At 34.0% G+C, this 26,996-nt stretch overlaps 1 protein-coding gene across 1 annotated transcript; it reads right to left on the reverse strand.

The window, feature by feature from the left end:
- Window positions 1-262: 262 nt before the first annotated feature.
- On the reverse strand, window positions 263-3,648 carry LOC149264324 (GTP-binding nuclear protein Ran1B-like). Its single transcript, XM_089427933.1, has 7 exons — window positions 3,499-3,648; window positions 3,356-3,412; window positions 2,606-2,723; window positions 1,224-1,313; window positions 935-1,114; window positions 768-845; window positions 263-658 (listed from the first exon to the last, which is right to left on the reverse strand). Exons 4-7 carry the CDS (start codon window positions 1,286-1,288, stop codon window positions 589-591), a joined length of 393 nt encoding a protein of 130 aa, XP_089284059.1. The 5' UTR covers window positions 1,289-1,313; window positions 2,606-2,723; window positions 3,356-3,412; window positions 3,499-3,648; the 3' UTR covers window positions 263-588.
- Window positions 3,649-26,996: the final 23,348 nt, after the last annotated feature.

Genomic DNA, 26,996 nt, shown 5'->3' on the forward strand with positions numbered 1-26,996 from the left:
TGTGTTCGACAGACAACATACCCACAAGTTTACCCAGGCAGGCTTGATAGCCACAGTTATCAACAATGTAAACCAATTTCAAAGTTAAAATAAATCCTCAGACATAGCTAGAATTTTCAGAGACAGTTTTAACAAGTCATAATATATTACAAGCAACAATCATCGCAACTAGCATTTGCCCCAACAGTACACAACGAAAGGCACTTGAGCATTCTTGAAATATTTGAAGAGTGCAAAAAGCAACTAGCATTTGCCCCAACAGTACACAACGAAAGGCACTTGAGCATTCTTGAAATATTTGAAGAGTACAAAAAGTTCTTGTGCAAAATGTGCAAGAGTATATAACGGAAAAAACTGTCTTAGCATATAAAAATAGCTCTGTAATGGAGTTGAACTAAGACAGCTTAGCCAACTCCACCATTGAAAACATCTGCACAGTACCCAAATCACATATAGAGATGCGATAATGCTATTCTAAGCCCCAAATACAAATCAGAATTAAATGTCGGAACTCAAGAGCAAACTCCAATGATACAAAACTAATTGAATCCGCCAATCCCTAAATATGCAAAAAGCATCTTAGCAAAGCTATTCAAAAGCATCATCATCGTCATCTGGAAGAGGTTGGGCCGCAGCTGCTACAAGTTCTGCCTCATACCTGACAACATAAAAGATTGTGTAAGCCAAAGTTTCAATCTTTTAGAAATGGAACAAATTATTTCAATAAAAGATAACAAAAAATAATAAGAAAATAGCATTCTACTTACTGCTGCTGGGTTGCAAGGTCTATCTGAACCTCAGGAGGAGCAAGAGCAGGTGACTCCACAAAATGAAGGTTTGGATCCCTATAAAAATAACCCATTATAAAATCAATGCAATTTTTTTAATATAACATTTATATAAGGGAGCATCAGAAACTAGATTAAAGGCTCACCCTGAGAGCTTCCGTGCCAAGTACAGGAATGGCTTCTCAAAGTTGTAGTTACTTTTTGCAGATATCTCATAGTACTGAAGATTCTTCTTTCTATGAAAAGTAACTTGCTTAGCTTTCACTTGCCTATTCTTCACATCAACCTTGTTTCCACAAAGAACAATAGGAATGTTCTCACACACCCTGAAATTCACAAAGATATTTAGCTAATCGGTTCAGGCAGTTGTGCCACCACACAATTAAGGAACCTTCATTTCTACTTAGAGATCCAACCCCTCTGCAAAAGAGATACCTGCAGAGATCTCTGTGCCACGTCGGGACATTCTTGTAAGTCAAGCGTGCAGTAACATCAAACATGATAACTGCACATTGCCCATGAATACTGCAACAAACAAAATCCCAATCAGTAAATAAGAAGGAAACAAATAAATATAAGTGGAAAAATACGGAACCCTCACCAATTCAATAAGGAAAATGCCAACAGAAACAGGAAAAGCAAACCAGTATTGATCAAAACAACCAATAACACGGTCTGTCTATAAATTCAAAATTAAACTAAATTAAAATTCAAATAAATATAAGTGGAAAAATACAGAACCCTCACCAATTCAATGAAGAAAATGCCAACAGAAACAGGAAAAGCAAACCAGTATTGATCAAAACAACCAATAACACAGTCGGTCTATAAATTCAAAATTAAATTAAAATTCAAAATAAAGAGACATAAACGAGTTAAACAGAGCGCTGATAAAAAGGAACCAAAAAAGGGCTCATAGTTGCTCCATTGTCATTGATATTGAGGTTAAAAAGTGTTGCTACTGAGCCCACACTACATACATATCAACACGGGAAAATAGAATTGATAAGTCAAAAGTTCTCTTGGTAAAGATCCAAGTTTAAATCCATGTAGGCCCTTTTTAAGCAAAACGTTGACAGGCACCCCAAAAGCTCAAATGTACAGTGCTCCAATCAACACGTGTCTACTACACTTGCAGAGGACAAGAGACCGCTCCTCTACCAAAGTATCCAACAAAGAGAATTATATGACAAGGCATGATTAAGATTCTTCATATCAAGGAAAAGATTCAGTTACTAGAATCCCAAAAAATAAGTCTATGCAATTAATGGTGGTTGAATCTCCTAGAGTGATTTAATCAGAAAACTGATTGTAAGAAGGCAAGGAGAGAAAGGGGAAATGGCAAGATTTTCCTTAAGGCTTAAGGCATTATATTATCTTTCTAATTTACACAACCCAAGATCTGCCTGCTGATGAAGAAAATCATATTTTAAGCTTTGTCCATGGGCATATTTATGGTAAAGACTGTAGATCAAACTGCAGAACCACTAAAAATAGGATCTACATACTTTCTTTTATTTACAAAAAGGTGATAGATAAATAAGATACGTGTTTTCTTTTATTTACAAAGAGACTATAGATAAATAAGTACAATTACTATTATTGTAAACTAGCAACCGAATATTTCAATAGCAAGCATCGAAATTAAAAACCAAGCTGTAGGCTAGCTACAAAATGCTCAACAGTTGAAAATAAATAGAAATGAATGTATTCAGTTTACCTGAAACACCAAATCACCACAATAAGATAACAATAAACCTACAATAATCAAATAAATTAAACATACACGATATCAAGTTTTGGGCAGTAAAACTTACTAGTAACCATCTCTGAGGCCACCAAACTTCTCTTGCCCAGCAGTGTCCCAACAATAAAAACGGATTTTCCCACAGTTTGTAAAAAAATCAAGAGGATGGACTTCAACACCAATGGTCGCTGCACGGGAAAAAGAGCATTAGTATCCCATGCAAACCTCAAGAATTCCTTCCCAAAACTTCTTGATAGAGCTTCATTTGGGCCGGCATTTATGCACGATCAATCCAATCTGCAGGTTATTATCAAATCCTACCAATGGCAATAGAAACTTTTTAGTTAAGTGAGACCCTATTTAACAGCTTGAGACACAACCAACTTATGGCAAATTCTGCACTTAGAAGCACTGAGACTTGATCATTAGCTACAGGGTGAAAGGTTGCCCATAAGATATAAATCGAATCCCTTCGAGATCTTAAGGATTTCCATGATTTGGATTCAACACTTTGTACAAGAAATCACATATAGGGATCGATGTCAGGGCCGCAAACTGGAAAACACAACCCAGTAAACCCTGAAACGAAGAGGGACATGACTGAAAACCTTTACAACACGGATCCATGGGGCGACCTAGTGACACTGTTTATATCAAATCTAAAAGCCAACCACATCAATATAAATTGTGATGGGGATTCAAATGTGTCCAGGAACAATAAAAAATGGAAAAAAAAACCTCCAAACAAAATACCATTTATTGCAGAAGACAGCGCATACAGAAGCTTTGTAATTATAAAAACAAATCATATTGTACTCACGCTCATATTTCTTCTCAAACTCCCCGGTAAGATGACGCTTCACGAAGGTTGTCTTCCCTGATTCACAAAATATATTACAGTCAATCTAACCGATTTAAAAAGAAAACAGACAAAACTGAACATAAACCCTATTTATAGCGCACCAGTTCCTCCATCGCCAACAATAACGAGCTTAAAGCTAGGGCAATCAGCGTGCTGACCGGGTAGAGCCTAAATATAAGAGAAAGCCAAATAAATAAGCACAAAATAAACATACCAATGTTATCAGAATCCAACCCAACAAATAAAGGGTTTAAAAACAAGCACGATGAACCATGAAGATCTGTGGCATACCATTTAACAAGATTAAGAGCACTCCAGACACCCAATTAGAGGACAAGACCACTGAAGGTGAGGCCCTGACGATATGAGGAAAACAAAAGTTGCACGCGAAGAATGCAGAGCGCCCACGGACAGGAAGCGAGAACAAATATATGAAAACGAAAGGCAGGAACCCTTAAAATGGCCAAAAGAGAATCCGCTTTTTAAGTTGGAGCAAGACACCTTTTTATTTACACTATAATCGTCTCTAAAATTGGCAAAAGATGATAACATGCCGACCTTATTAGGTTATCTTAGCTTAATTGGAACGCGAGAACTGGACATTTCACTATAATCGTCTCTAAAATTGGCGGAAAATGATAAAATGACGAATTTATTAGGTTATCTTAGCTTAATTGGAACGCGAGAATCTGGACCGTCTGATATCCTCCGGATGCGCTGTACTTTCGACAGGTGGGGCCTCTCATAAATGGATAGTGGAATTTTGAAAGATGTAAAGGCGGTAGAATTTAGGGAAATTGAAAAGATACTCTTATTAATGGGATCGGAGGGAATTTTGAACATTTGAATATATATATATATGTGGAAGAGTAGGTAAAATTATTCTTGGTATCTTTTAAGGGTGGGAGTTTTATTATTATTCAATATTTTTGATGTTTAAGTTTTTTTAAAGGTTGTTTTTTATTTTCATTGAAGAGTGGTTTTCAAAATATTTTTGAAAGTGTGGAAAGGGGTTGTATTCATTTTAGTGAATTTTATCATATTATTTTGTTTTTGTCTTTAGGTTTTGATGAGGGAACAAATAATTGATAAAGTTTACGGTTAGAGTAACATTTTGTCCAATAACAATTGAGTATGGTGAGGTTTTTCAAGTTCATGGTAACTTAAAGTTGAATAAAATGGTTTAATGGTGAGCTTTAATTTTAAAATGAAACGTTTTAATAAATTATGGAATAGATGGTATATACAAATACTAAATTTCAATTGAAGTTGAATAAATTTGTTTAATGGTGAGTTTTAACTTTAAAATGTAGTTTTTTAATGAATTGTGGAATAGATGCTATATAAATAGAGGTTAAATAAATTAGTTTAATGGCGAATTTTAATTTAAAATGTAGTAATAAATGGTTTATACAAATACTAAATTATGATGGATTCCATTTATTTATATTCACAAATAATATAATGATAATATTGATTCCCTATCAAAATTTAAGTAATTTTTGGAGGCTATGGTGATTTTTATTTAACAAGTTTAAGGAGATATTTTTTATTTTCACTTTCTATAATTATTCTTCAATGTATCATTTGGCAATATCATTATCTAGCTTTGAATTTATTGGCAATTTTCTTGTTAATGGGAACTAACATAGAGTTGGGTTTTGCGAGAGTTTTGACTTTTGATTGTATGTCTTTAGTGGTTATTTTAGTAATGTATCTCGAGTAAAATTCCTAGTTCTTATGGGGTTATTTGTATAATGTATAATTGCTAAAATTCATAGTGTTTATGGGGTAGATTGTAAGGCACTATACCAAGGATATAAATATTAAATGTAGTTTAAACTTTCTTCTTTAGATAAATACATTACAGGGTTGTTTTTTAGGAAAATGAAAGGATTTGTTTAACAATTAAATTTATCTAAATCCTTTATAAATTGATGAAAGTTTTAGATCAATTAAAATTCAAATTTTTAATGTCGATAATTTTGAGAATGCAAGGAAAACTCGCTAAACAATTAGATGAATTCACTAAAATAAGTTAAGAAAAATATTTATAAGTGTGAAAGGACATTAACCTCATTCTTTTTCTAATATTAAGGAAATTAGAAGGCCATCGTTGAACCCTAGTGAATGGTTCGGACGGTGGATCTTCAGCTGACAATGAACGACGACAGGATTGGAGAGGCTCCTCCCAACAACGAATTCACATGCTTTCAAGCCCTTGTGGCAGGGCTCCAAAATAAGTTTCCTTCAAAAGGTCAACAGTCAAAATTTGTGAAATGGGCAGAGAATATCCCATCGATCTCGTTGTCATTTGTATGATGCATACCTACTTTGTCCTACTCGGATTGGGCCTTGATCAACAAGTTTACCAGATTGTGGTCATCCCCGAAATTGATGGAGCAATGGATCGACAAGAACTGGAAACCTGAGATGAAAGGAAACATTGGTCTCTTCGTTGTTGGAAATGGATTCTTCACTTTACTGTTTGAACTCAAGAGGATAGAGATGTCGTATTAAAAAATGGTTCGTATTTTTTTGGAAATCAAGGGATGTATCTGAACTCTTGGTCCCTGGGTTTTGATCCAAACGAAATCATTCCTACGGCAGTTCCAGTTTGGGTTAAGCTCCCCAGACTAACTCTCTCTTGCTGGAATAATGATTGCCTTAAGGCTATTGGGAATGGATTGGGGAAGTATCTAGATCACATCAAGCCTAAGGGTCATCAGTTTGCTTGTTCCAAAATTTGTGTTGAGGTAGATTTGGAAAAAGGGTTGTCATCATAAACAAATCTGACCCAAGGGCAATGGATCCATCGACAAACCCTGGATTATGAGCAACTCCCTTTCAAATGTCAAATCTATCATGAATATGGTCATTCTATGAGAGATTGCAAAAAAATCAATCTGGAACAGGGGAAAAGGCAACATTGACGCAAGAAGAACATTGGAAAACTCATAGAAAAGAGGGGTCTAAAGGCAAAGGAGCTACAAATCTGAACCTTCATGATCAAATCAATAACACATCTACAACTTCATCAAATCCCTTCGAACCTCTACAAAACCTGGAAGATTAGGAAGCCCCACTGCAGGAAGCAGCGCCACCTCAAGCAAACGAAATAATTTCTATAGTATCTTAATCAAAACATCCAATCATTAATTTGGAAGCAAATCTCATTCCTAAAGACAAGGAGCACCCCTCGGCCTAAAACAATCAAAATTCTTCAGTTTTAGAACAAGTTGGAAATTATGTAGGGAGTAATGGGTAGAATATGAGTAGTACATCCACAATTCCAAAGGAACCAAAGGCAAGCACTAGAAATTTTTGACTAGACAAGCAAAGAAAAATATGAATGTGAGAGATGACAAAAGCACCCAAGAAACGAGAAGCTCCAAAAGAGGATCGGGAAGATATTCAAACAAGGAAGTTATAGAGGTAGAAGTAGAATTGAACAAAAAGCTTGAAAGTCAACCTCAAATCTCTGAGGCCTTCAAGTTAGCTCTCAGTAATTCTTTTAAGTTAGTAAATATTCTTAGATGAAATGTAAATGCATATGGATTTTGGGTGTTTTCTGGAGAATTTATAGCTGGAATGGGGACTCATAATTTGGAAATATGGGATAATTGCTTGAAAGATTGGATTGAACCTTCATACTTAATATCAATCCAACAAGAAACATTGATTTTTTTTTTTTATGAAATGTAACTGTACTAGGTCGAATCCTAATCTTTCCTTTTTTAATAAAATTTCATAACCATTTCTTTATATATATATATATATATATAAATTAATATCATTTAATTCAATAAATTGATGAGAAATTATTGTAAGTAATTTAGTTTTGATGTTTTATAATTTTTCGATAATCACATAAAAACTGTTAAAACAATACGTTTAAGATGTTTCAATATAATATTTGTTAAAATTTGGATGAAATGTATTAAAAAATTATGTTGTGCTTTTCATTAAGGGTTTGATACCAAATCACTTCAATAGTTAACATTTATTTAATAATATATAACTCTTTCAATATGTCATTTATTTAATAATATATAACTCTTTGAATATGTCAAGGGTGAATTGATGAATTTTTATTATTCACATATTTTTAAAGAGAAATATTATTTGAAACGTATATTAGAATAAACAATACAAAGTTATAAGTGTGTGTATTCAAACTACGCTAAGTCTATGCCAAGACCAGTCCCAATGTTGGATAGAAATGTGGTCTGCCAACCAATGATTTGCTATCACAAAAATTGTGTGAAACTCACCTCTTAAAATAATCTAATTCCCCAAAAATTAATTATGAATGATCAATTTTTTCTAATAAAAATAAAGTAAGTATACGAATAATAATTACTAAATTATATATATATATATATATATATATATAAGAATAAGAAGAGGGAGAAATAGAATTGATCTCTAAGTCAAGAGTAGTTGATAAGGATAAGATCTCGAGAGAGCTCTGAAACCCTAGAACGAGGGATCTGAATAATGGTGGTCATGGCAATCAGATCCAGCTCTGCGACAGCCCACATTGGTTGCAGGAAGTCTTTTTTCGTCCCCAGCGCATCGTCTCCAGCTCGATCTGAGTTAGTTGGATTGCGGCGCCTGGATTCCACGTTTAACAAGGGCACCAGACATTGCTTATACGCCCAAAGGAATGCACAAGCCGTTGGCAATGGCTGTCGTGGAGTTGCCACTATGACGGGCACAGGGAAGTGCTTGGTGATAGCACTACGGAGGAGATCTAGGGTTTTGAGAATGCGCTCTGTGGCCTCACGTCTCCTCACCAGCAGCAGAGGCATGGCGAAAACTGCCAGGGGCATCAAAAACCCAGATCCAGAGCGAAAAACCATAGATGATTCCTTGGGTGAGACTGATTTTCCCAAATCAGAGATCCTCGTTGCAGATCTGCACTTGAGGAGGTCATTACCGACTAATGACCCATGCTTTTGGGGGTTTCCTCTGTCTAAAGGCGGGGGTTTTCCACAACAGGCAAAATGGGGCGCCATGAAGAAGATTCACGGAGCAATGGTAGTTGCAAGCCATGGGAGGAGGCCAAAGCAGCATACAAGGCCTGATGCTAAGGATTACCTTGAACCAGTACATGGTGATCACCGATGGGTAACGTTGGTCCATAAACGAAACAACCCAGATCAACAGAGAGCTACAACGATTGCGTAGGAACACCATGAAGTGGCAAACACCCCAACATTGGATCTTGAAGCATCTGCTCCTGAAATGCTCGAAGGTAAACAAAGTACCCTCTTTATCAGATCTATGGAAGGGAACACAGTATGCATCAAGATAGGGAGTTGGGAGGAGATAAAAACACTCAAACAGAGGATACAAGAAAGGATAGGTATCCCACCTTGCAAACAACTCCTGATCTACACAGAAAAAGTATTGCAGGAGGAGCACAAACTAAAAGAATACAACATAGGCAACGACTCAATTATCTACCTTAACACAAGACTCCTCCGGCACAAGCTTAAAAGGACCTGTTTCCTTCAAAGACGCAGTAAAAGGGAAGATGGAACCTCAAGCGCGAACAGAACAACAAGCTACGACCCCTGGTGCCTACATCGTCGAGCAGACAACTCAGAACCCTACATTAACAATTGTTATACCTGAGGTAAATGAAATACATGATGATTATTTATCTAAAGCAGTGATATGCAGGTTTAATGGGTTTTGGCCCAAACCAGAAGCCCTTCGTCAATGGATTTACTCCATATGGATAGAAAACTGTGATATCCACCTCTGTTCAAAAGGATTTTTTATTGTCAAATTCGACACAGTAAATGACAAGGAATATGCATTGAACGAGGGACCATGGTTCTGGGGTAATGCTGGCCTTTTTATGACATCTTGGTTCCCAAAATTTGACCCAAACACCATGGTGGTTTCCAAAATGCCCATGTGGGTAAAGTTATACAACCTACCTCTGCACTTTTGGCACATCAAAGTATTAGCAGGCATTGGCAACGCTTTGGGGAAATTCTTAAAAGTAGACAGTGAGCACCTTTCCAAGGATATCTATACATTTTCCAAGATCTGTGTGGAGGTTGATCTCAGTCAAGGATTACCAAACCACATCTCCTTACTCTACAACGAAAAGCCATGGGTCCAGCCACTTGATTATGAAAACACTGCCTTCAGATGCCGCATTTGTTGTCAAACTGGTCATCTACAAAGCGCGTGCCCACAAAATAAAAAAGACAGGAAAAGAAGACAACCACCAAAGCCGAAAGGATGGCAGTTTTTAGCCACATTGGCAGATGACATAGAAGAGGAAGAAAACACAAAAACTACCACAAACAACATATTCCAAGAAGCAGAATATCCAGGAAATAATCCAAAACCCAACGAAAAAAGCACCCTACACAGCCCACAGAATGATGAAAATCAGATTTGGTCTGCAATAGTTCCAAAGACAACCAATCCACAACAGCAAAGTGAGCAACTCATCTCAGGGAAAGAAATTGGTGGCAGCAAGCGAGCACACTCTACAGAAAACTCAGATTCTGAAAAAGAAACCCCAGCTGCCACAAATGAAGCACAAATGTCTATTGTAACAGCCACACCCAACAATGAAGGTTGGCGGAAAGTGGAAAAAAAGAAAGGTAGGAAAGCATAGATAGACAGTAAATTATTTTTTTAGATCCTGTTCCATCAGGACAAGTTTTGATAAAGCATATGCTGTTTCAGCATCTACAACATGTAATTTTACTCAATATGAATAAAATTACGATTTTTCCATTGGAAAAAAATATATATACATATATACATATATATACCATGATTCCCTAAAATATTGGTATTTCAAACAACTTTTTCAATGGTGGATATAAAAGAAAACACAAATCTCTAAATAATGATAGTTGCATACAAAGCTCAATAAAAAGAATGGAGAGATAGATATGAATCTTGGACATTTGTTTTTTTATAAATTAATATATATTAATATTCTAAGGATTATATATATATATATATAGATGAACTTTTTCAATGGTGGATATAAAAGAAAACACAAATCTCTAAATAATGGTAGCTGCATATGAAGCTCAATAAAAAGAATAAAAAAATGGAGAGATAAATATGAATCTTTGACATTTGTTTTTTTTATAAATTAATATATATTAATACTTTAAGGATTATATATATGTGTAAAATAAGGAAATTAAGTATAATTTAGTTTTCAAAGTAATTTTAAGGATAGTTATTTCTCGCAGTTATTTGCGAATACAAATTAATTCGTTATTGTTATTGAAAGAAAATCACGCTACCTAGAATAACTCGTTAGTGATTTGTAAGGGGTCAAGCTTTCACTACTGCCATATACTTCGGGATCTTAAATTATTATTTCCTTCTATCCAAAAAACAACTTTTTAACCAAAACAAAACATTTTAAAATATTTTGAAAATATTCTTATAATTTATAAAATATATAAATTTGTTATTAGAAATAACATCCCACCTTCCCCATATCGGCTTTGGGAGAGAAGTAAACCCTTACCTAGCTATGAAAAAGTTAAAATGTAGAAATGTCAAATCATTGATGGGAAGAATTAAAACCCAACCAAGGAGAACTCTTGCGTGGCCATAGTTTGGAGGAATCATCGAAGTAAAGAGTGATGGAAGCGAATGAGAGACTTTGAATTTGGGTTTTGAGGATGTGATATAAACATGTCATTAATGAAAAAGACAGGTGAAAGGTATGTTTTTTTTCATGAAATTTGTTAATTTTTATTTAATTTCTTTTTATAATTTAGGATTACAATTTGATATGTATTTATTATTTTTCATATAATTTTTTAAATAATATATAGTTTTTTAATGGTATAGTTTATTAAAAGGTAATTATTTACAGGTAACTAATTGGGAATAGTTAATATTGGTTGTTAGATTAATTTGTTATTATTATTCAAGAAAAATTATGCTCCCAAATAATTTATTAGTAGTTTGTAAGGGGGGAAATTTCCGCTTTTTCTTGAGGCTTTAGATTTTAGGTCATTAATCCATTTTTTACATTCAAGGAAGATAAGCTCTTCACATACCATAAGTAATTTTAGATCTTATGTGAGGTCAAAAGGCGGTTTCAACCTAAATAATATCTTCAAGAGAGCCAATATCTATTGTGGTCATTGTTAAGGCTACTTTTGTTGGAGTCATATGTTTTTTAAGACATTTAACTTTAATCTCAATGCGTCGAGAGGTGCTCTCCATCCTAATATGGTAGAGATGTTGTCATGTATTGTAATGGGCGTAGTCTAACTTATAGACGGAATAGCCTTTTTCACTCGAACCCAGCGATACACTTTCAAGCAAGATTGTGATTTATTTTTTTCAAATACATTTTTGAATGCATAAATGGATTTAGCACCTTCAAAAACCTTAAACTCAAGTTAAATTAAAAAAAAAAAATGTTGGATTTTAGTTAAAATTAACTAGAAAAAAAATGCTCTAAAAAATGTCATTTCGTTTATAAGTTAGAATATATTTAATGTAATGTCCTGTAAACATTTTGAATAAATCAAAATAAAATAAAATAATTAATAATTATAATTATGAATAAAACATTTTGATTAGGTCAAATTATATAAAAGTAAAATAAAAGAGATTCGATCCCTCTCGATCCGGAGTTAAGATAGATCTAGGGTACATAAACAAAATACTACCTTTAATTGCAATTTAATTTTATCTTCATAAAAAATAACATATAATTATTATAAATATTTTTATCAAATTTTTAAATTATAATTTATTTATTATTTTAATTTCAAGATAATAATTATTATTTTTAAAATATTTGAAGTGTATAAACAATTATTTTCAATATTTACTCCGATGGGCACTCCCTTTTGAAACTATTTACCATCGACCTTTGTCTAACCTTTTGCCCTAGACCATCCAATCACGTGTTACACTTTCAACTCTTGATTTGAAATGTGCAGTTCTACTACTGATTTTGCAGTGCCTTGTAATGTAAAATAAGGTTTATTAAGTGCGCAGTTTTGGTTGCCGATTTGGGCTGACCAGATATCCTTTTATTTTCACAGGGACAAGTAGCAATGATACTAAGAGTCAATCACATCTTCTGCGTCAAAACCTTTGAATAGGGTTTCTTCTCTGAGAAATATGCAGGAACAAATTGTGGGTTCATCAAAATTGAGTGCTTCTAATCAACTAAAGCTTCCTAAATCCATTGATGTTGCTCTTGAAAAGGTAGCTTCTATTATAGCTCAATCTGCACTGACAACTTCAACCACAACAACCACACATGAAATACAACTCACATAAGCCTCGTCTTCAACCAAGTCCTCACAAGAAGTATCTGCTTCAAATGTTACAACAAACAAAACAAACAATCCTAATATTTTGAAGATAAAAGGCCTCCAATTCAATCCTCATTGCCCAAAATTCCTTGTGTTTCAACTACTAGACCAAGTCCAAATGGGAAAATAATTAGTGGATTATTGTACAACTATAGCAGGGATGAGGTTAGTATAGTCTGTGTGTGCCATGGCACATTCTTGTCACCTACATAGTTCGTGCAACATCCAGGTTATACAGACCTTTAACATCCTAAAAGGCACAAAGTTGTCAATCCATCTCCATTTTCAGATGAATATGCATCACCCCTGGAATGAAAATTTATCCAAAGAAAATCTTGGATGTATACCCAAGAAAAACAATTTGCTAAAGGATTATCTCTATGCCACTTACCCCATAAAAGGTTTTTGAAAGTGAGTGACTAGACATCCAATTTGGAAGTACGCCTCTTCTGCTCTTAGAGTAGAATTTTGCTGCTAGACATGGCAATACCGAGATTAGGACTTGCATGGCGATATTTACATGTTTGATTTTCCATTATTCCTAGAAAAGAAGTTGATTTTAACGTGTACAGGGTAATTGTGACAAAATGACACGAAAGTCTACTTGTAAATTTTTGCCTAAAATTTTCCAATAACTTTATGCATGTGCAAGCTTTGTCTGGGCAGATCCATCCAATCAGAGATAGTTATTTTCGTCACCCTATTTCCAATGAAAACCTGACATGTGACCACCGCAGATAACAGTACATCATTGCCGAGAAGATATCGCCTATGTTAATGGCCTCCTTTTGTGCTTGCCCATTACCGCCAACTAACAAACAATGTGAGGCAACCTTCTGCGCTTGACCACTACTACCAACAAACCTCCCTAGGTGCATGTGAGGGAATTTGATGGCTGGTTTTTGCTTCTATTTTGAATTGCAAGGTGAAGACCACACAAACAAAGGAAAGGACTTAATATCTTTGCTTCGAACCTCACTAAGCATTGCTCTCTTTTTTAAACACTCACTTTTGGTATGTTCTTACCCCATAATTGGGCATTTCTTTTTCCTTGTTTAAAGGCAATAGGAAATAAGGCAGTGTCGGTTCTCTGGTGCAGGCACATCTGTTGTTTGGGCAATTCTTTTTCCTTTTTTAAAGGCAATAGAAAATAGGGGAGTAATGGTTCTTTGGTTCGGGCACATCTCATTGTTTTTCTTAGGAAGAATGTCATTGTACATTCAATACGTAAAATACAAAAGTGGATTACAACATAGGATATGAGATGAACAATCTAGTTATTGTGTACATAACATCTTGGTATGGGAAGGTAAGGAAAATTCCTCTCTATTTGCATGTGAGGGAATTCGACGGTTGATCTTTGCTTTTATATTGAATTACAAGGCAAGAACCATGGAAAAAGAGGACAAGACTAAATATCTTCGATTTGGACTTCATTGGGCAATGCTCTGCCTTTATAAGCATTAAATCCACTCTTATATGTTCTTACCCTATCCTTAGGCATCTCATTTTCATTTTTTTCAAAGGTAATAAAAAATAGAGTAGTGTTGGTTCTATGTTCGGTGATGACACATATGTTGTCTTTATTAGGAAGAATGTCATTATGCATTGAGTACGCAAAATACAAAGGTAGGTTACAACATATGAGGCAAGATGGGAAAACTCAATAATTGTGTGCACAACATCCTAGTATCAGAAGAAATTGAGATATTGATCTTTCTTTCTATATTGAATTTTAGGGAAAAGTTACAAAGGAAGAAGAAACACAGTTGGACATCAATGCTCAAAAATTGATCTATCAATACTCTGTTTCAAGTATCTAATCCACAAAGATATCATGGATCTCCAAAGAAATTTTTCTCTAGAAAATAGGATGGGTCATTTTGTTATATTTATGTTAGAGATATGAGCTTCAGTAGTTCAAAATCAAAATCAAATGGGCTTGTTATGTCCTAATATTGTTTTTATAGCTACTATAAATATCTAATGGCAATGTTTCACTCTTGCATACATACTTGAATATGCTCTGGTAATGAATTCATGAATGATTGAGATTTATTTTCTAATTAATTCATGGGGATCATTGCAAAGAACTTATTTTTCGTTAAGGCTAAATATAAAATTGATAGACAACTACAAATCCTTCTATGGGAGATGAAGGAGTTGCCTAGATGAAGACTCTTCATTTTCAAGAAAAAGATTTATTGGTACTGAACAAAATCATTCAACAAGATAATATGCCCAATTTTGTTTTAAAGGTGTTTTAGAATACTTAAATGATGCACAATTTTTCTCCTGATGTTTGATTTGATTTACTAGGGATGTGCTACACTGTTATTTGTCTCGATGTTTACAATCATGAAAGAAATCTTGTTGAGTTGAAATCCAGATAATTTCAATCCTGCCAAGAACTGTTAAGAATGCTTACCCATCACGGGTCTAGGCAGTCCATACAAACCATTTCACAGTTCCAAAAATTTTGGGCACCTTGTTTAAAAAATGATTGTCCTCATCATACGTGTTCCCATACCACACCGAATGTACCCATAGAACATAGGAAAATAACAAACAAGTCTCTTTAGTAGTGAACAATATCCATTATATAGACTTTCTGCTCATAACAGTTTCTATAGGACACACTATTATCACTCAATGAAAGTGGAGACTGGTAGGGTAAAGGTCCAATACATTAGAGGGTGGAGCATAATATCACTTAAAGTATAGCATAATAGAGTTCATTCATAAATCCAATTATCCATTTTAAAATCTAGACATCCTCCTCTACTAAACAAAGAAGTCCACTACATCTTTAAGGATACAATTATGTTTTCGAACAACACCACTTCAAAGCAATTATTTACTTGGATTGCTTTCTTATGTTCCAAAGATAAAGATTCAAATGAAAAGCATCCAAAATAGTTTGATTTTCCAAATCCTTTTAATCAAAACACATGTGTATTCTCCTCTTCATATTATGAGTCTATGTTATCCATAACTACATGGGTAGAGATGTGGGATTTCCTGATTTTGTTTATGTATAGATGAAATCCCAAATCCAAATTATCTTCTTTCTTGCTACAAAGGACCTTTTGTATGGTAAGCTAAATTAAACAAAATGTGTTGTAACTTTCATTTACAATTACCCTAGATGCACTACAAGGAAAATACCTTCTAGTGGAAGTTTTTGCGGAAGCCCCTATAAAAATAGCCCAAAAATCTGTTTGTAAAGGAGGTGGGCGAGTGGAGTTTTAGCGATGTTTTTTTGCGGTGTGTCTACAATATACAAACGCACCAGTGCTTTATTATCCATAAAAGCACTGGTTTTGAATAGAACATGGTGCACCATGGAAGATTTATTTTTATAAAAAAAATAAAAATAAAAAATAAAAAAAAATAAAAAAAATGGTGCGCTAAATAACAAAATGCATCGGTGCTTGAATAATTGATAGCACTAGAAAAAGGTTAACTTGTAAAAATTGTGGGTGCTAGATACACTCGCAACACTAATGCCCTTCTTGTAGTAAAATGCCCTAGTGCATTACTAGAAGGAGCACCACTATTTAAATTTCAAAAAAATGCGGTGTTATATTCTAAGGAAACACCAATTTTATTAATGTATTTAAATGCCTCTGGGCATCTTATAAAGAGCACCGCTAAGCAGTTTTAAATTTAAAAAAAAATGTTGTGTTATAGTCCAACAAAGCACCGATGTGGTACCTATATTAGAATGCCTAAAGGGCATCTTAACAAAAGCACATCTATAGGTTTTTTAATTAAAACAAAAAATGGTGCTCTTTGATATCTAACGCATCAGTGTGGTTATAACAATGCGCTGGAAGGGGGTTAAATAAATAAATAAATAAACCTCCCAGCCATAAATTTCATTTTTACCATTAACAATGTTGGAGAGCTCTGAAGCACTGGTACCACTCTTGCCTCATGCAAGCACAATGACGTCGGTGATTCTCTTGCTCACCATTTTTACATACCATGCTCAGTACGTGGCTTTCCAATTTTCTCAAATTGTGGTGAAATTTGTTTATCTCAATTACGTGTCAACAATGCCTCCCCAACGAGCAAATGTCTAGGTAATGTCTAAGTTTTTCTCTAATTTAATTTTTTTACCAGATTAGAATTGCAAATTAGCTTAAAAAATCCACTTTTTTTTGAAAAAAAAATAAATCCTATGTAGTGCACTCGATATGTTTAGCTCACACCGATAGTGATTTGCCCTATAAATTTATAGGGTCACCGCAGTTTGGTGCATGAACATAACACACCGTTATTGTTGCGCTACATTTTGTAAATGAAAAAGCACTGAGAACGCTATAAATTGTACGTCGGTGCATACATTATCAAGTTATGCCCGATGCGTTTATATTTACCAAACACACCGCAAAAATAATATTAAAAAATATAGCTCGGTGCATTTGATAACATGAATGTTTTGTATTGGTATGAAAAGGTTATACGTGCGCATCAGTGCATAAGTGTGATGCACTGGGATGCAAATTTAAATATGTGAACCAACAATGGTGTGTCATATGTATGTACGCACCGTTGCCGGTTTCGTTGTGTTTGATAGCGCATCAGAGCTAGTGCATTACTGTTTTTTGGGCACATGAGTTGTTTGGACATTTCTTTTTCATTTTTTAAATGCAATAGGAAATAAGGTGCTACTAGTTCTTTGGTGTGGGCACATCTCATTGTTTTTCTTAGGAAGAATGTCATTGTACATTCGATACGAAAAATACAAAGGTGGATTACAACATATGAGATGAGATGAACAATCTAGTTATTGTGTGCACAACATCTCAGTATGGGAAGGTAAGGAAAATTCCTCTGCATTTGTATGTGAGGGAATTCGATGACTAATCTTTGCTTTGGTATTGAATTATAGGGTAAGGACCATGGAAAAAGAGGACAGGACTAAATATCTTTGCTTTTGACCTCATTGAGCAATGTTATGCTTTTATAAGCATTAAATCCACTATGGTATGTTCTTACTCTATCATTGGGCATCCCATTTTCATATTTTTCAAAGCAAATAATAAATAGAGCAACGTCAATTATCTGTTTGGTGAGGGCACATATGTTGTCTTTATTAGGAAGAATGCCATTGTGCATTGAGTACGTAAAGTACAAAGGTAGGTTACAACATATGAAGTGAGATGGAACAACTGAGTAACTGTGTACACAACATCCTAGTATGTGAAGGAATTGAGATATTGATCTTTATTTCTATATTGAATTTGAGGGCTAAGCTACAGAGGAAGAAGAAACAAAGGTGGGTGGCAATGCTCAAAAACCGATCTATCAATACTCTGTTTCAAGTATCTAATCCGCAAACATATCGTGGATCTCCAAAGAAATTTTTCTCTAGAAAATAGGATGGCTTGTTCTGTTAGATTTATGTTAGAGGTATGAGCTTTAGTAGTTCGAAATCAAAATCAAATGGGTTTGTTACGTCTTAATATTATTTTTATCAGCTACTATATATATGTAATGGCAATATTTCACTCTTGAATACATATTTGAATGTGATTTGGTAATAAATTCAAGAATGATTGAGATTTATTTGCTAATAAATTCATGGGGATCATTGCATTTAGCTTATTTTTCACTAAGGCAAGATATAAAATTCGTGGATAACTACAAATCCTTTTTTGGGAGATGAAAGAGCTTCCTAGATAAAGACTCTTCTTTTTAAGAAAAAACTTTACTGGTACTAAACAAAATCATTCAACAAGATAATACGCCCAATTTTATTTTATATGTGTTTCAGAATACTTGAATGATGCACAAGTTTTCTCTCAACCTTCGATTTGATTTACTAAGGATGTGTTACACTAATTTTTGTCTTGATGTTTACAATCATGATAAAAAAATTGTTGAAATGAAATCCAAATAATTTAAAGCCTGCCAAGAACTATTAAGAATGCTTGCCCATCACGGGTCCAGGCAGTCCATACAAACCATTTCACAATTCCACCAATTTTGGGCGCCTTGTTTAAAAAGTTATTGTCCTCATCGTACTTGTTCCTGTACCACACATGAATGTACCCATACAACATAAGAACATAAGAAACATGTATCTCCAGTAGTGAACAATATCCATTATATAGACTTTCTGTTCATAACAATTTCTATAGGACACACTATTATCATTCAATGAAAGTAAAGACTGGTAGTGTTCAGACCCACCGCATTAGAGGGTGGAGCATAATATCACTTAAAGAATAGCATAATAAACTCCATTCGTAAAGCCAAGTATCAATTTTAAAAGTCAAGACATCCTCCTCTACTAAATAGAGAAGTCCACTACATCTTTAAGGATACAATTATGTTTTCGAACAACACCACTTCAAAGCAATTATTTACTTGGATTGCTTTCTTAGGTTCCAAAGATAAATATTCGAATGAAAAGCATCCAAAATAGTTTGATTTGATAATCCTTTTGATCAAAACACACTTGTATTCTCCTCTTCATATTATGAGTCTATATTATCTAAAACTACATGGGTAGAAATGTGGAATTTCCTGATTTTGTTTATGTATAGATGAAATCCCAAATCCAAATTATCTTCTTGCTTGCTACAAAAGACCTTTTGTATGGTAAGCTAAATTAAACAAAATGTGCTAGTAACAGTTTCATTTCCAATTACCCTAGATGCACTACAAGGAAAAGGCCTTCTAGCGAGGGTTTTTGAGGAAGCCCCTATAAAAATAGCCCTAAAATCCGTTTGTAGCAAAGGTCACTAGTGGAGGTGCTAAGGCAAATATTTTTGTGGATATTTTTTTGACAGTGTGTCTACAATATACAAACACATTGGTGCTTTAGCATCCATACAAGCACCGGTGGCGAATAGAACATGGTGCACCGTGGAAGATTTATCTTTATAAAATAAAAAAACACGGTGCACTAAATAACAAAACACATTGATGCTGGAATAATCGGTAGCACTAGAAAAAGGTTAACTTTTAAAAACATTCGTTGCTATATACACTCGCGGCACTGATGCCTTTCTTGTAGTAAAATTCCCTTATGCATACATAGAAGGAGTGCCACTATAGTTTTTAAATTAAAAAAAAATGGTCCTATATTCTAAGGAAGAACCAGTGTTGTTAATGCATTAAAACACCCCAGGACGTCTTATAAAGAACACCGTTATGCGGTTTTTAATTAAAAAAATAAAATGCGGTGCTATAGTCCAATAAAGCACTAGTGTGGTACCTATATTAGAATGCCCCGGGGCGTCTTAACAAAATAACAGATGTAGATTTTTTAATTAAAAAAAAAAACAATGCTCTTGGATATCTGATGCACTAGTGTGGTTATAATAACGCACCAGAGGGGGTTAGATAAAAACAAACCCGGTTGTAAATTTCATTTTTACCATCTATAATGTTGGAGAGCTCTGAAGCATTGATGCCACTCTTGCCTCATGCAATTTCCCAAACGTCAGAGCTTGTCTTGCTCACCATCTTTTTGTACCGTGCTCAGTGCATGGCTTTCCAATTTTCCCAAATGATGGTGAAATTTGTTTTTCTCAAGTACGTGTCAACAATGCCTCCCTGACGAGAAAATGTTCAGGTAATGTCTATGTTTCTCTCTAATTTAATTATTTAGCGGATTAAAATTGCAAATTAGCTTAAAAAATACACATTTTTTGGACGAAAAAAAAAAACCTTCTTGTTGTGCTTGATATGTTTAGCTCACACTCATAGCGGTGCACCCTGTAAATTTACAGGATGCACCGCAGTTCGGTGTGTGAACATAACACATCACTATTATTACGGTGTGTTTCGTAAATGAAAACGTGTTGGGGAATCTATAAATTGTACGTTGGTGCGTACATTTTTAACTTACGCTCAGTGTGTTTATATTTACCAAAAGCATTGCAAATATAATATCAAAAAATATAGCTCGGTGCGTTCAATAACCTAGATGTTCTGTATTAGTGCGAAAAATGTTATATGTGCGTACTGGTGCATAAGTGTGACGGACTGCGATGAAAATTCAAATATGTGAACAAACGGTGCATCATAAGTATGTACACAATGATGTCGGTGCCGTTGTGTTTGATAGTGCACCAAAGCCGGTGCATTACTGTTTTTTTGGTGCACTGGGGACATGTTTCCATATTTATAAATACATTTTTTATTTAATAAAAAAATTGTATTTTATATATGAGGCTGATGTATTTTATATGTCAATCATGTAGCAGAGACATCAACAGTGGGAGCAACAACGGGAGCAAATGGCGGACCAATACAATATGGTTTGACCATGGGAGGCCAGAGAGAGGGAGAGAGATTTATACCCTCGCCCTATTAATGCAACGATCTGAGCACTCTTAATGAATGTAGGCCTCCTCAACTACTATAAGGATGATATATCCCTGAAGGCGCACTCTATCTTGTTGGCACATTTGATCTGTTGGTGGAATGTCCAGGAGCAGGGTTTCCATGTTAATCATGAGGGGTGGTATAGGCCCTCTAAGGAGGACATATACTTTATCACTAACCTATTTAAGAGGGGAGGATTTTACCCAGTTCCCTGATGTCCCCCATGGGGTTGTAGCAGAGAGTCATCTTGCCCACTCTCACATATATGTTGGGCCTCATGTTGTCCGTCTAGCAAATTTTCGGGTGCGTGGTGGATAGCTATGAATTTCTTCTTTTGTTGCATAGGAGGTTAGGTGCCTCTTGTTATTAGTCATCACCATTTCACACTTTAATAGTGATGGGAAATGCATTAGTTTCCCTCTTTTGTATTATGTTGATTCTTTGATTCAGGTGCCACGATGTATCAAATGGTTTGCCATTTTTTTGAGGCAATTTTGTATGGCTTTAGATAGATGTCGTGCGATGATACATGGGAGGGCGAGCTTCCCTTTCGCTTCAAAGCTTTTTTGTTTATTTTTTGAGATAATTCCAGAGGTGAGGCCTACATTTGACCGTCACCCTCCTAGGCAGATGACTGAGGTCTGGATGCACATGCGGGGCCACATGATACCCAAGAGGGGTCTGCCAGAGTATCCATCTAGGTTTTCTACCCAGGCACTAACACTACTGGCCTGTGAGTTTGACCATGTGTTTACCTTGTTACCATTTCTGTACGCAGGGATTGATTAGAGATAGTGTCCCAAAATCCTCCACACCGGCTAAGCCTCTAGATGATAGAGGTAATATTAGTATTTTCTTTAAATTAATCTAGTTTCATTTTATTATTTTAATTAATTAGAATAAAATTTATTCTAGCACGTTCTTTAACTTGTTTTATTAAATTGTTTAATGAAATTGTCTAATTATTGTTGTGTACTATATATTTTGTAGGCATCGACACATTCGATGGGGACATGCCTCCTCCCCCACTGGATGGAGGAGATGAAGAGATGGGTGAGGCCCAATAGGGTGAGGCATATCCTCAGGGGGTCGTGGGCATCCGGGCCCTTAGGGCTGGTCTAAGTTTTTAGATTGACTACTGTGACAGATTGTCCAAAGTTTTGGTTGAGGAGGGACTTCGCCTTGTGAGGGCTTGAGACATCAACGCATATCCTAGGTTTTGGGAACTCTATATGGATTGTCCGTGCAAGGTGATGTCTCTTATGTGTCATATCGTCGAAGATAGTAGGGTACTTGCAGTGATGAGGGATGCAGGGGATGCAACGACATATGCGTCAGATCATGATGATGAGGGTGGTGACCATGATCATGATTATGAGGGTGGTGATCATGATGCTTTTGGTAGTACTTCCCCATCAAATCATGATCAAGGTGTCGATGATCCTTCTAACAGTACACCTCCTCCTTAGTTGCATGATGATCATATTCTAGAGCTAGAGGATGTGCTTTATGTTTCTCCTGACAGAGCATACCAACCACTTCCTCCTCCACCTTAGAGTTTGACAGACATTGAGGCGGTAGTTGACCATCCATCGTCTTTTGCTGCATACCAGGCTAGCACTACTACATCTGTTGTATCAGATATTTGATTGCAGTTATTTGACTTGATGTAGTTATTTGACTTATATATATATATATATTCATGTTTATGTACTTAATTTATATGTTGGTGTTGATGTGTATATTGTTAGGTCATGTTAGATATGTTCATTTAATGTGCTTGCAGATAGATGTGTATGTGATAGCAGTTATTTGACATAAGATGTATATTAATTTGAGGATGTGTGTGGTGATGATGTTATATTACAATGTTTGTGTTTTGTTAGATGTGATCACAATGATGATGCCAAGTTATATTATTAGATTTGTGTGTTAGCTAATGGCATTTATATGTGTTAGAGGTGTATATAATTAGATGATGGTAGTGAATTTGAATGTGTATCTTAGATGATGTTTATGTTTGTTAGATGATTATCATCATGATGCTTATTTTTATGAAATAATATTTATTATAGATTATGTATTGGTGAGCTTATATCAAACTTTTATATATGAAATTGCATGCAAAACGACTTACTTTTTAAAAAAAATGCAAAAATATTTTTATAAATTACAAATTTTAGTATGGTGGAAACCCTAATTGTAAAATTATGATAAATATTTTTCAATTGCTTGGATAGTTCATTCATATTCATTCAAACTTAATTAGTGATATTTTTCAATACTCAGAATGAAAAAATAATTAAAGGTAAATTAATTTAGTTACTTCTTAATAAGACAAAAATGTGTAACTCATTCAATTTTTAATATAAAATATTAATAATAATAAATTATTCAAAAATACAATTTAACCAGTTCAGTATTGTTTTATAAAATTCAATCTATTGTTAAATTTAAAAAACTTAAGTCAATTTTTTTATAATTAATTTAAATTTAATATAACTTTAAAAAATCTATTTTTATAAAAAATTGATTTATTACTAAAGTTATGAGATTTTCAAGCAATTTAAATTTAATATTTATAGCAACTCTTACCAATTTAAATTAGAAATTTCTCTCTCTAAAGATGAGGATCAAGAAATGTAAAATAAGGTTTGTGAAGTTACTTGTAGTTGGGGATTTTCTCTATTGGAAATTCTCCCTTAAAGAGGCAAGTGAACTTTTTTCTAGTAATACATATATAACATTTTGGTGCTTTATTTTCTATTGTATTGGTTTAAACTTAACTCTTTTTAACAATAAATATGAGTTAAATAATACAAAAATCATACTATATTAGATTTAAACTTTTGACAAATAATATATTTGATTATTTCTTAATGAAAAACTCAAGAAATATTATTTTTTCCACATACTTATTGTGAGATAGTCACTAAAATTCATGTTTTCACATTTCTCCTAATTAATATTACATCATGTTCACATGATAAAGGCATGTATACTTTAAATAATTTACTTCTAAAAATAGATATTTATGTTTACCGAAGGCTTCCTATTTCAACTGAAGATGGATGAGGATTTGTCGAATTTTTATTTTATTTTTTTAATTGATGACCAAGATTGATTCTCAAGGCAATATGTTTAGGATATGTTTTGTCTTAATTTTTACTAATGGTTGTAGTGTGTTAGAGAGTTTGTTAGGTTGCATTGACTTTTAATAAAGTTAAAAAATTGATGTTTGAATGCCCACCAATTTTTTAGGGATTTTCAAAGCATATCTAATTTGGAGTTGTCTTTAGTGTGACTTTTTGTACTTTCTAGTACCAGAATTCGCCAGAAAAATTTGAGATGAAATCTTGATTTGTGTTATTTAAACTGGTTTTTTTACTGTATATATGGATTCAACACCTTGAAAAACCCCTAGGCCACTTGATTGTGCAGGGGTTACCCATTAAGCTTGTGATTTCAATAAATTCCTGCCAGATTTTAGAGAAATTAGACTGGAAAAACCCACCAGAAAAGTTTCCAAAAAGTCTCACTAAAGACAACTCCATCTAATTTTAGAAAAATTGCCTTATATCTTGGTTGTAAAGGATAGAAACTCTTCAACACTTCTGCTTTTTATCAAGACCTAGGATTCTTAAGGGTTAAGTAAAATGAAAATTAATAATAATAATTTTGTTGCAATAGTTTTTTTTGTTATATATTTATCAATGGTAGATACAAATGAAGCCTTCAACTATATCAACCACATTAATATTTATTTTACATAATCTAAATAGGAAAGAAAAATGCATCACCAAGTCTATTTGTAAGTCAAACTAATGTCTCTTAAACACCATCACATTATTTATCATTTAATTCTTAGCCATAAAAGATTTATTGATTCAACTTTTATTTATAATTACCATTGAAAAGAAAAGTCAAAATTGTTCCATTATCTAAGAAGAAAAAATTAAAACCTCTCATGCATCCATGTAAGCCCATTTGTTTATCTTATGGTCCATAAAAACATGTAATAAACATTTTATACATGCATAAGACCTCCTTTTAGTTTACATAATGTTACAAGACCAATAATTCAAATATAGTAAACATGACTTTACCTGTCATGTCAAGAATTTAATCTTATATATTAATGTACATTTTTTTCATTGTTAAAGTCCTCATAGAGTCATCATTACATGATTTATATTGATTTTGAACTAAACAAGAAGAAAAAATATGTGAACTGATTAATAAACCAATAAGTATCTAAATCGAGACTAAATCTTCAATGTTGTTTCTAAATTCCCAAGATACTAAATCTTCAATGTTGTTTCTAAATTCACTATTTTCTCATTTTAGTTATATTCTTCTCTTTTTCCTATTTGAGAAGGATTGTGACCTTGTATCCTTACTATCATAGATATTGTACACAATTAAGTGTAAAAGTGTTTCCATTGCAAAAAAAAACGTGTAAAAACATTTGTGAATCTTACCAATTATATAAAATGCCAACAAGACAAATAAAAAAACAATATAATTAGCGAAATAAAGAAAACAAAAACATACAAGAATAGTATAAATGATGAAATAACACAAGTACATATCAATCTTCATTGTCATCACTCACATTATCTTCCTCACTTTGCATGATAACATTATTGTTCTAAAAAATATGTTTTGATCTACGGTCATGTCTTGATACGAGCCACCAATCCCTATCCAACACACATGGGTAAAAAAAACACTTGGTTGTAGTGTTTTAGGAAAACATAAGCATCCCTAGCTTCATACCACATCTTTCTAGAGTTGATAGATATTAGTCCATTATCACGATCTTCCTTTACATTATTACTTTTTTTAGAAGTTCAGTGTGAATAGTTACTGTGTATAAATTTGACAAATGATAAGCCACTTACTCTTTATCATGTGCCTCTTTCCATTCGTTTCGAGAATCTCCCCTTCTCTTTTTTCTTCATCCCTTTCATCATCCCAAATCGTCGCACCTGGTGTGTTTTCGATCTGCTTGATGTACTCACTGGCATAATAGAAAGACTCATACGATATATACCCCTCTTCCATAGACCCCTCAGGTTTTTCCCTTTGTCAAACAAAACCTTTCAATTTCTTCATGTACCTCTCTAAGAAGAACATCCAATGACAAGAAACCACCCCAACTAATTCAACCTCATCTACTAGGTGAATTAGAAGATGAATTTACAATTCCATGAAACTCATCAACAATTCCTTCTCAAACATACAAACAATCTCAGCTATCTCTTGATGCCACCATGGAATTCTAGCCATATGAATCTCCTTTGATGTGATCCAATGTACAAATGCAAATAATTTAGATATGGAACATCATAGGTCTTGGGGGAAGTCATGGTTCACACACCCATGCACGAGCAAAGGATAATGACATTGCACAGTAAATAATACATTATACAAAAATTAATTATAAAATATCCCATTGAATAATAATAATAATAATAATAATAATAAAATCATGTTTTTGACATACGTACTCTTAGAAGGTTCAAATGGTCATGTGATTTCAACCCCGACAAACGATCTTCCACAATGAAGTAGCGTCGTAGTGAAGACCCATATAAATAAGGCACCCTCACACTCATTATAACTTCCTTTGCCAAAGAAAGATCATATTTCTTTAAAATCCATGGGACATCACCTTCTTTGAAAGACCAAGAGGGACCAACCTCTCCTATAGTTTCTTATCTTGGCCAATGTTTCTTTTTGTTTTTTTGAAGAAATAATATCTCTCCTAACAACCAATGTATCACTTTATTTCGATGATATTTGCCTCCATAAAGAAGATGAAACATTTTTAAATATATGCATGGGATATAGTTAGTGGGCAACCTTAAGATGCTCCCAATATGGGAGATCATAAAATA

Source organism: Pinus tabuliformis, chromosome 6, assembly GCF_031772625.1.
Source record: "Pinus tabuliformis cultivar Carrire ecotype Pingquan chromosome 6, CPIR1, whole genome shotgun sequence".
Lineage (NCBI taxonomy): Eukaryota > Viridiplantae > Streptophyta > Pinopsida > Pinales > Pinaceae > Pinus > Pinus tabuliformis.

Excerpts from the sequence above, each read along its gene's own strand:
- LOC149264324 (XM_089427933.1), bottom strand. The coding sequence starts at position 1,288 with ATGTTTGATGTTACTGCACGCTTGACTTACAAGAATGTCCCGACGTGG. Across the intron at positions 846-934 it reads TTGGCACGGAAGCTCTCAGG|GGATCCAAACCTTCATTTTG; the intron begins GTGAGCCTTTAA and ends TTATTTTTATAG. Across the intron at positions 659-767 it reads GACCTTGCAACCCAGCAGCA|GTATGAGGCAGAACTTGTAG; the intron begins GTAAGTAGAATG and ends TTATGTTGTCAG.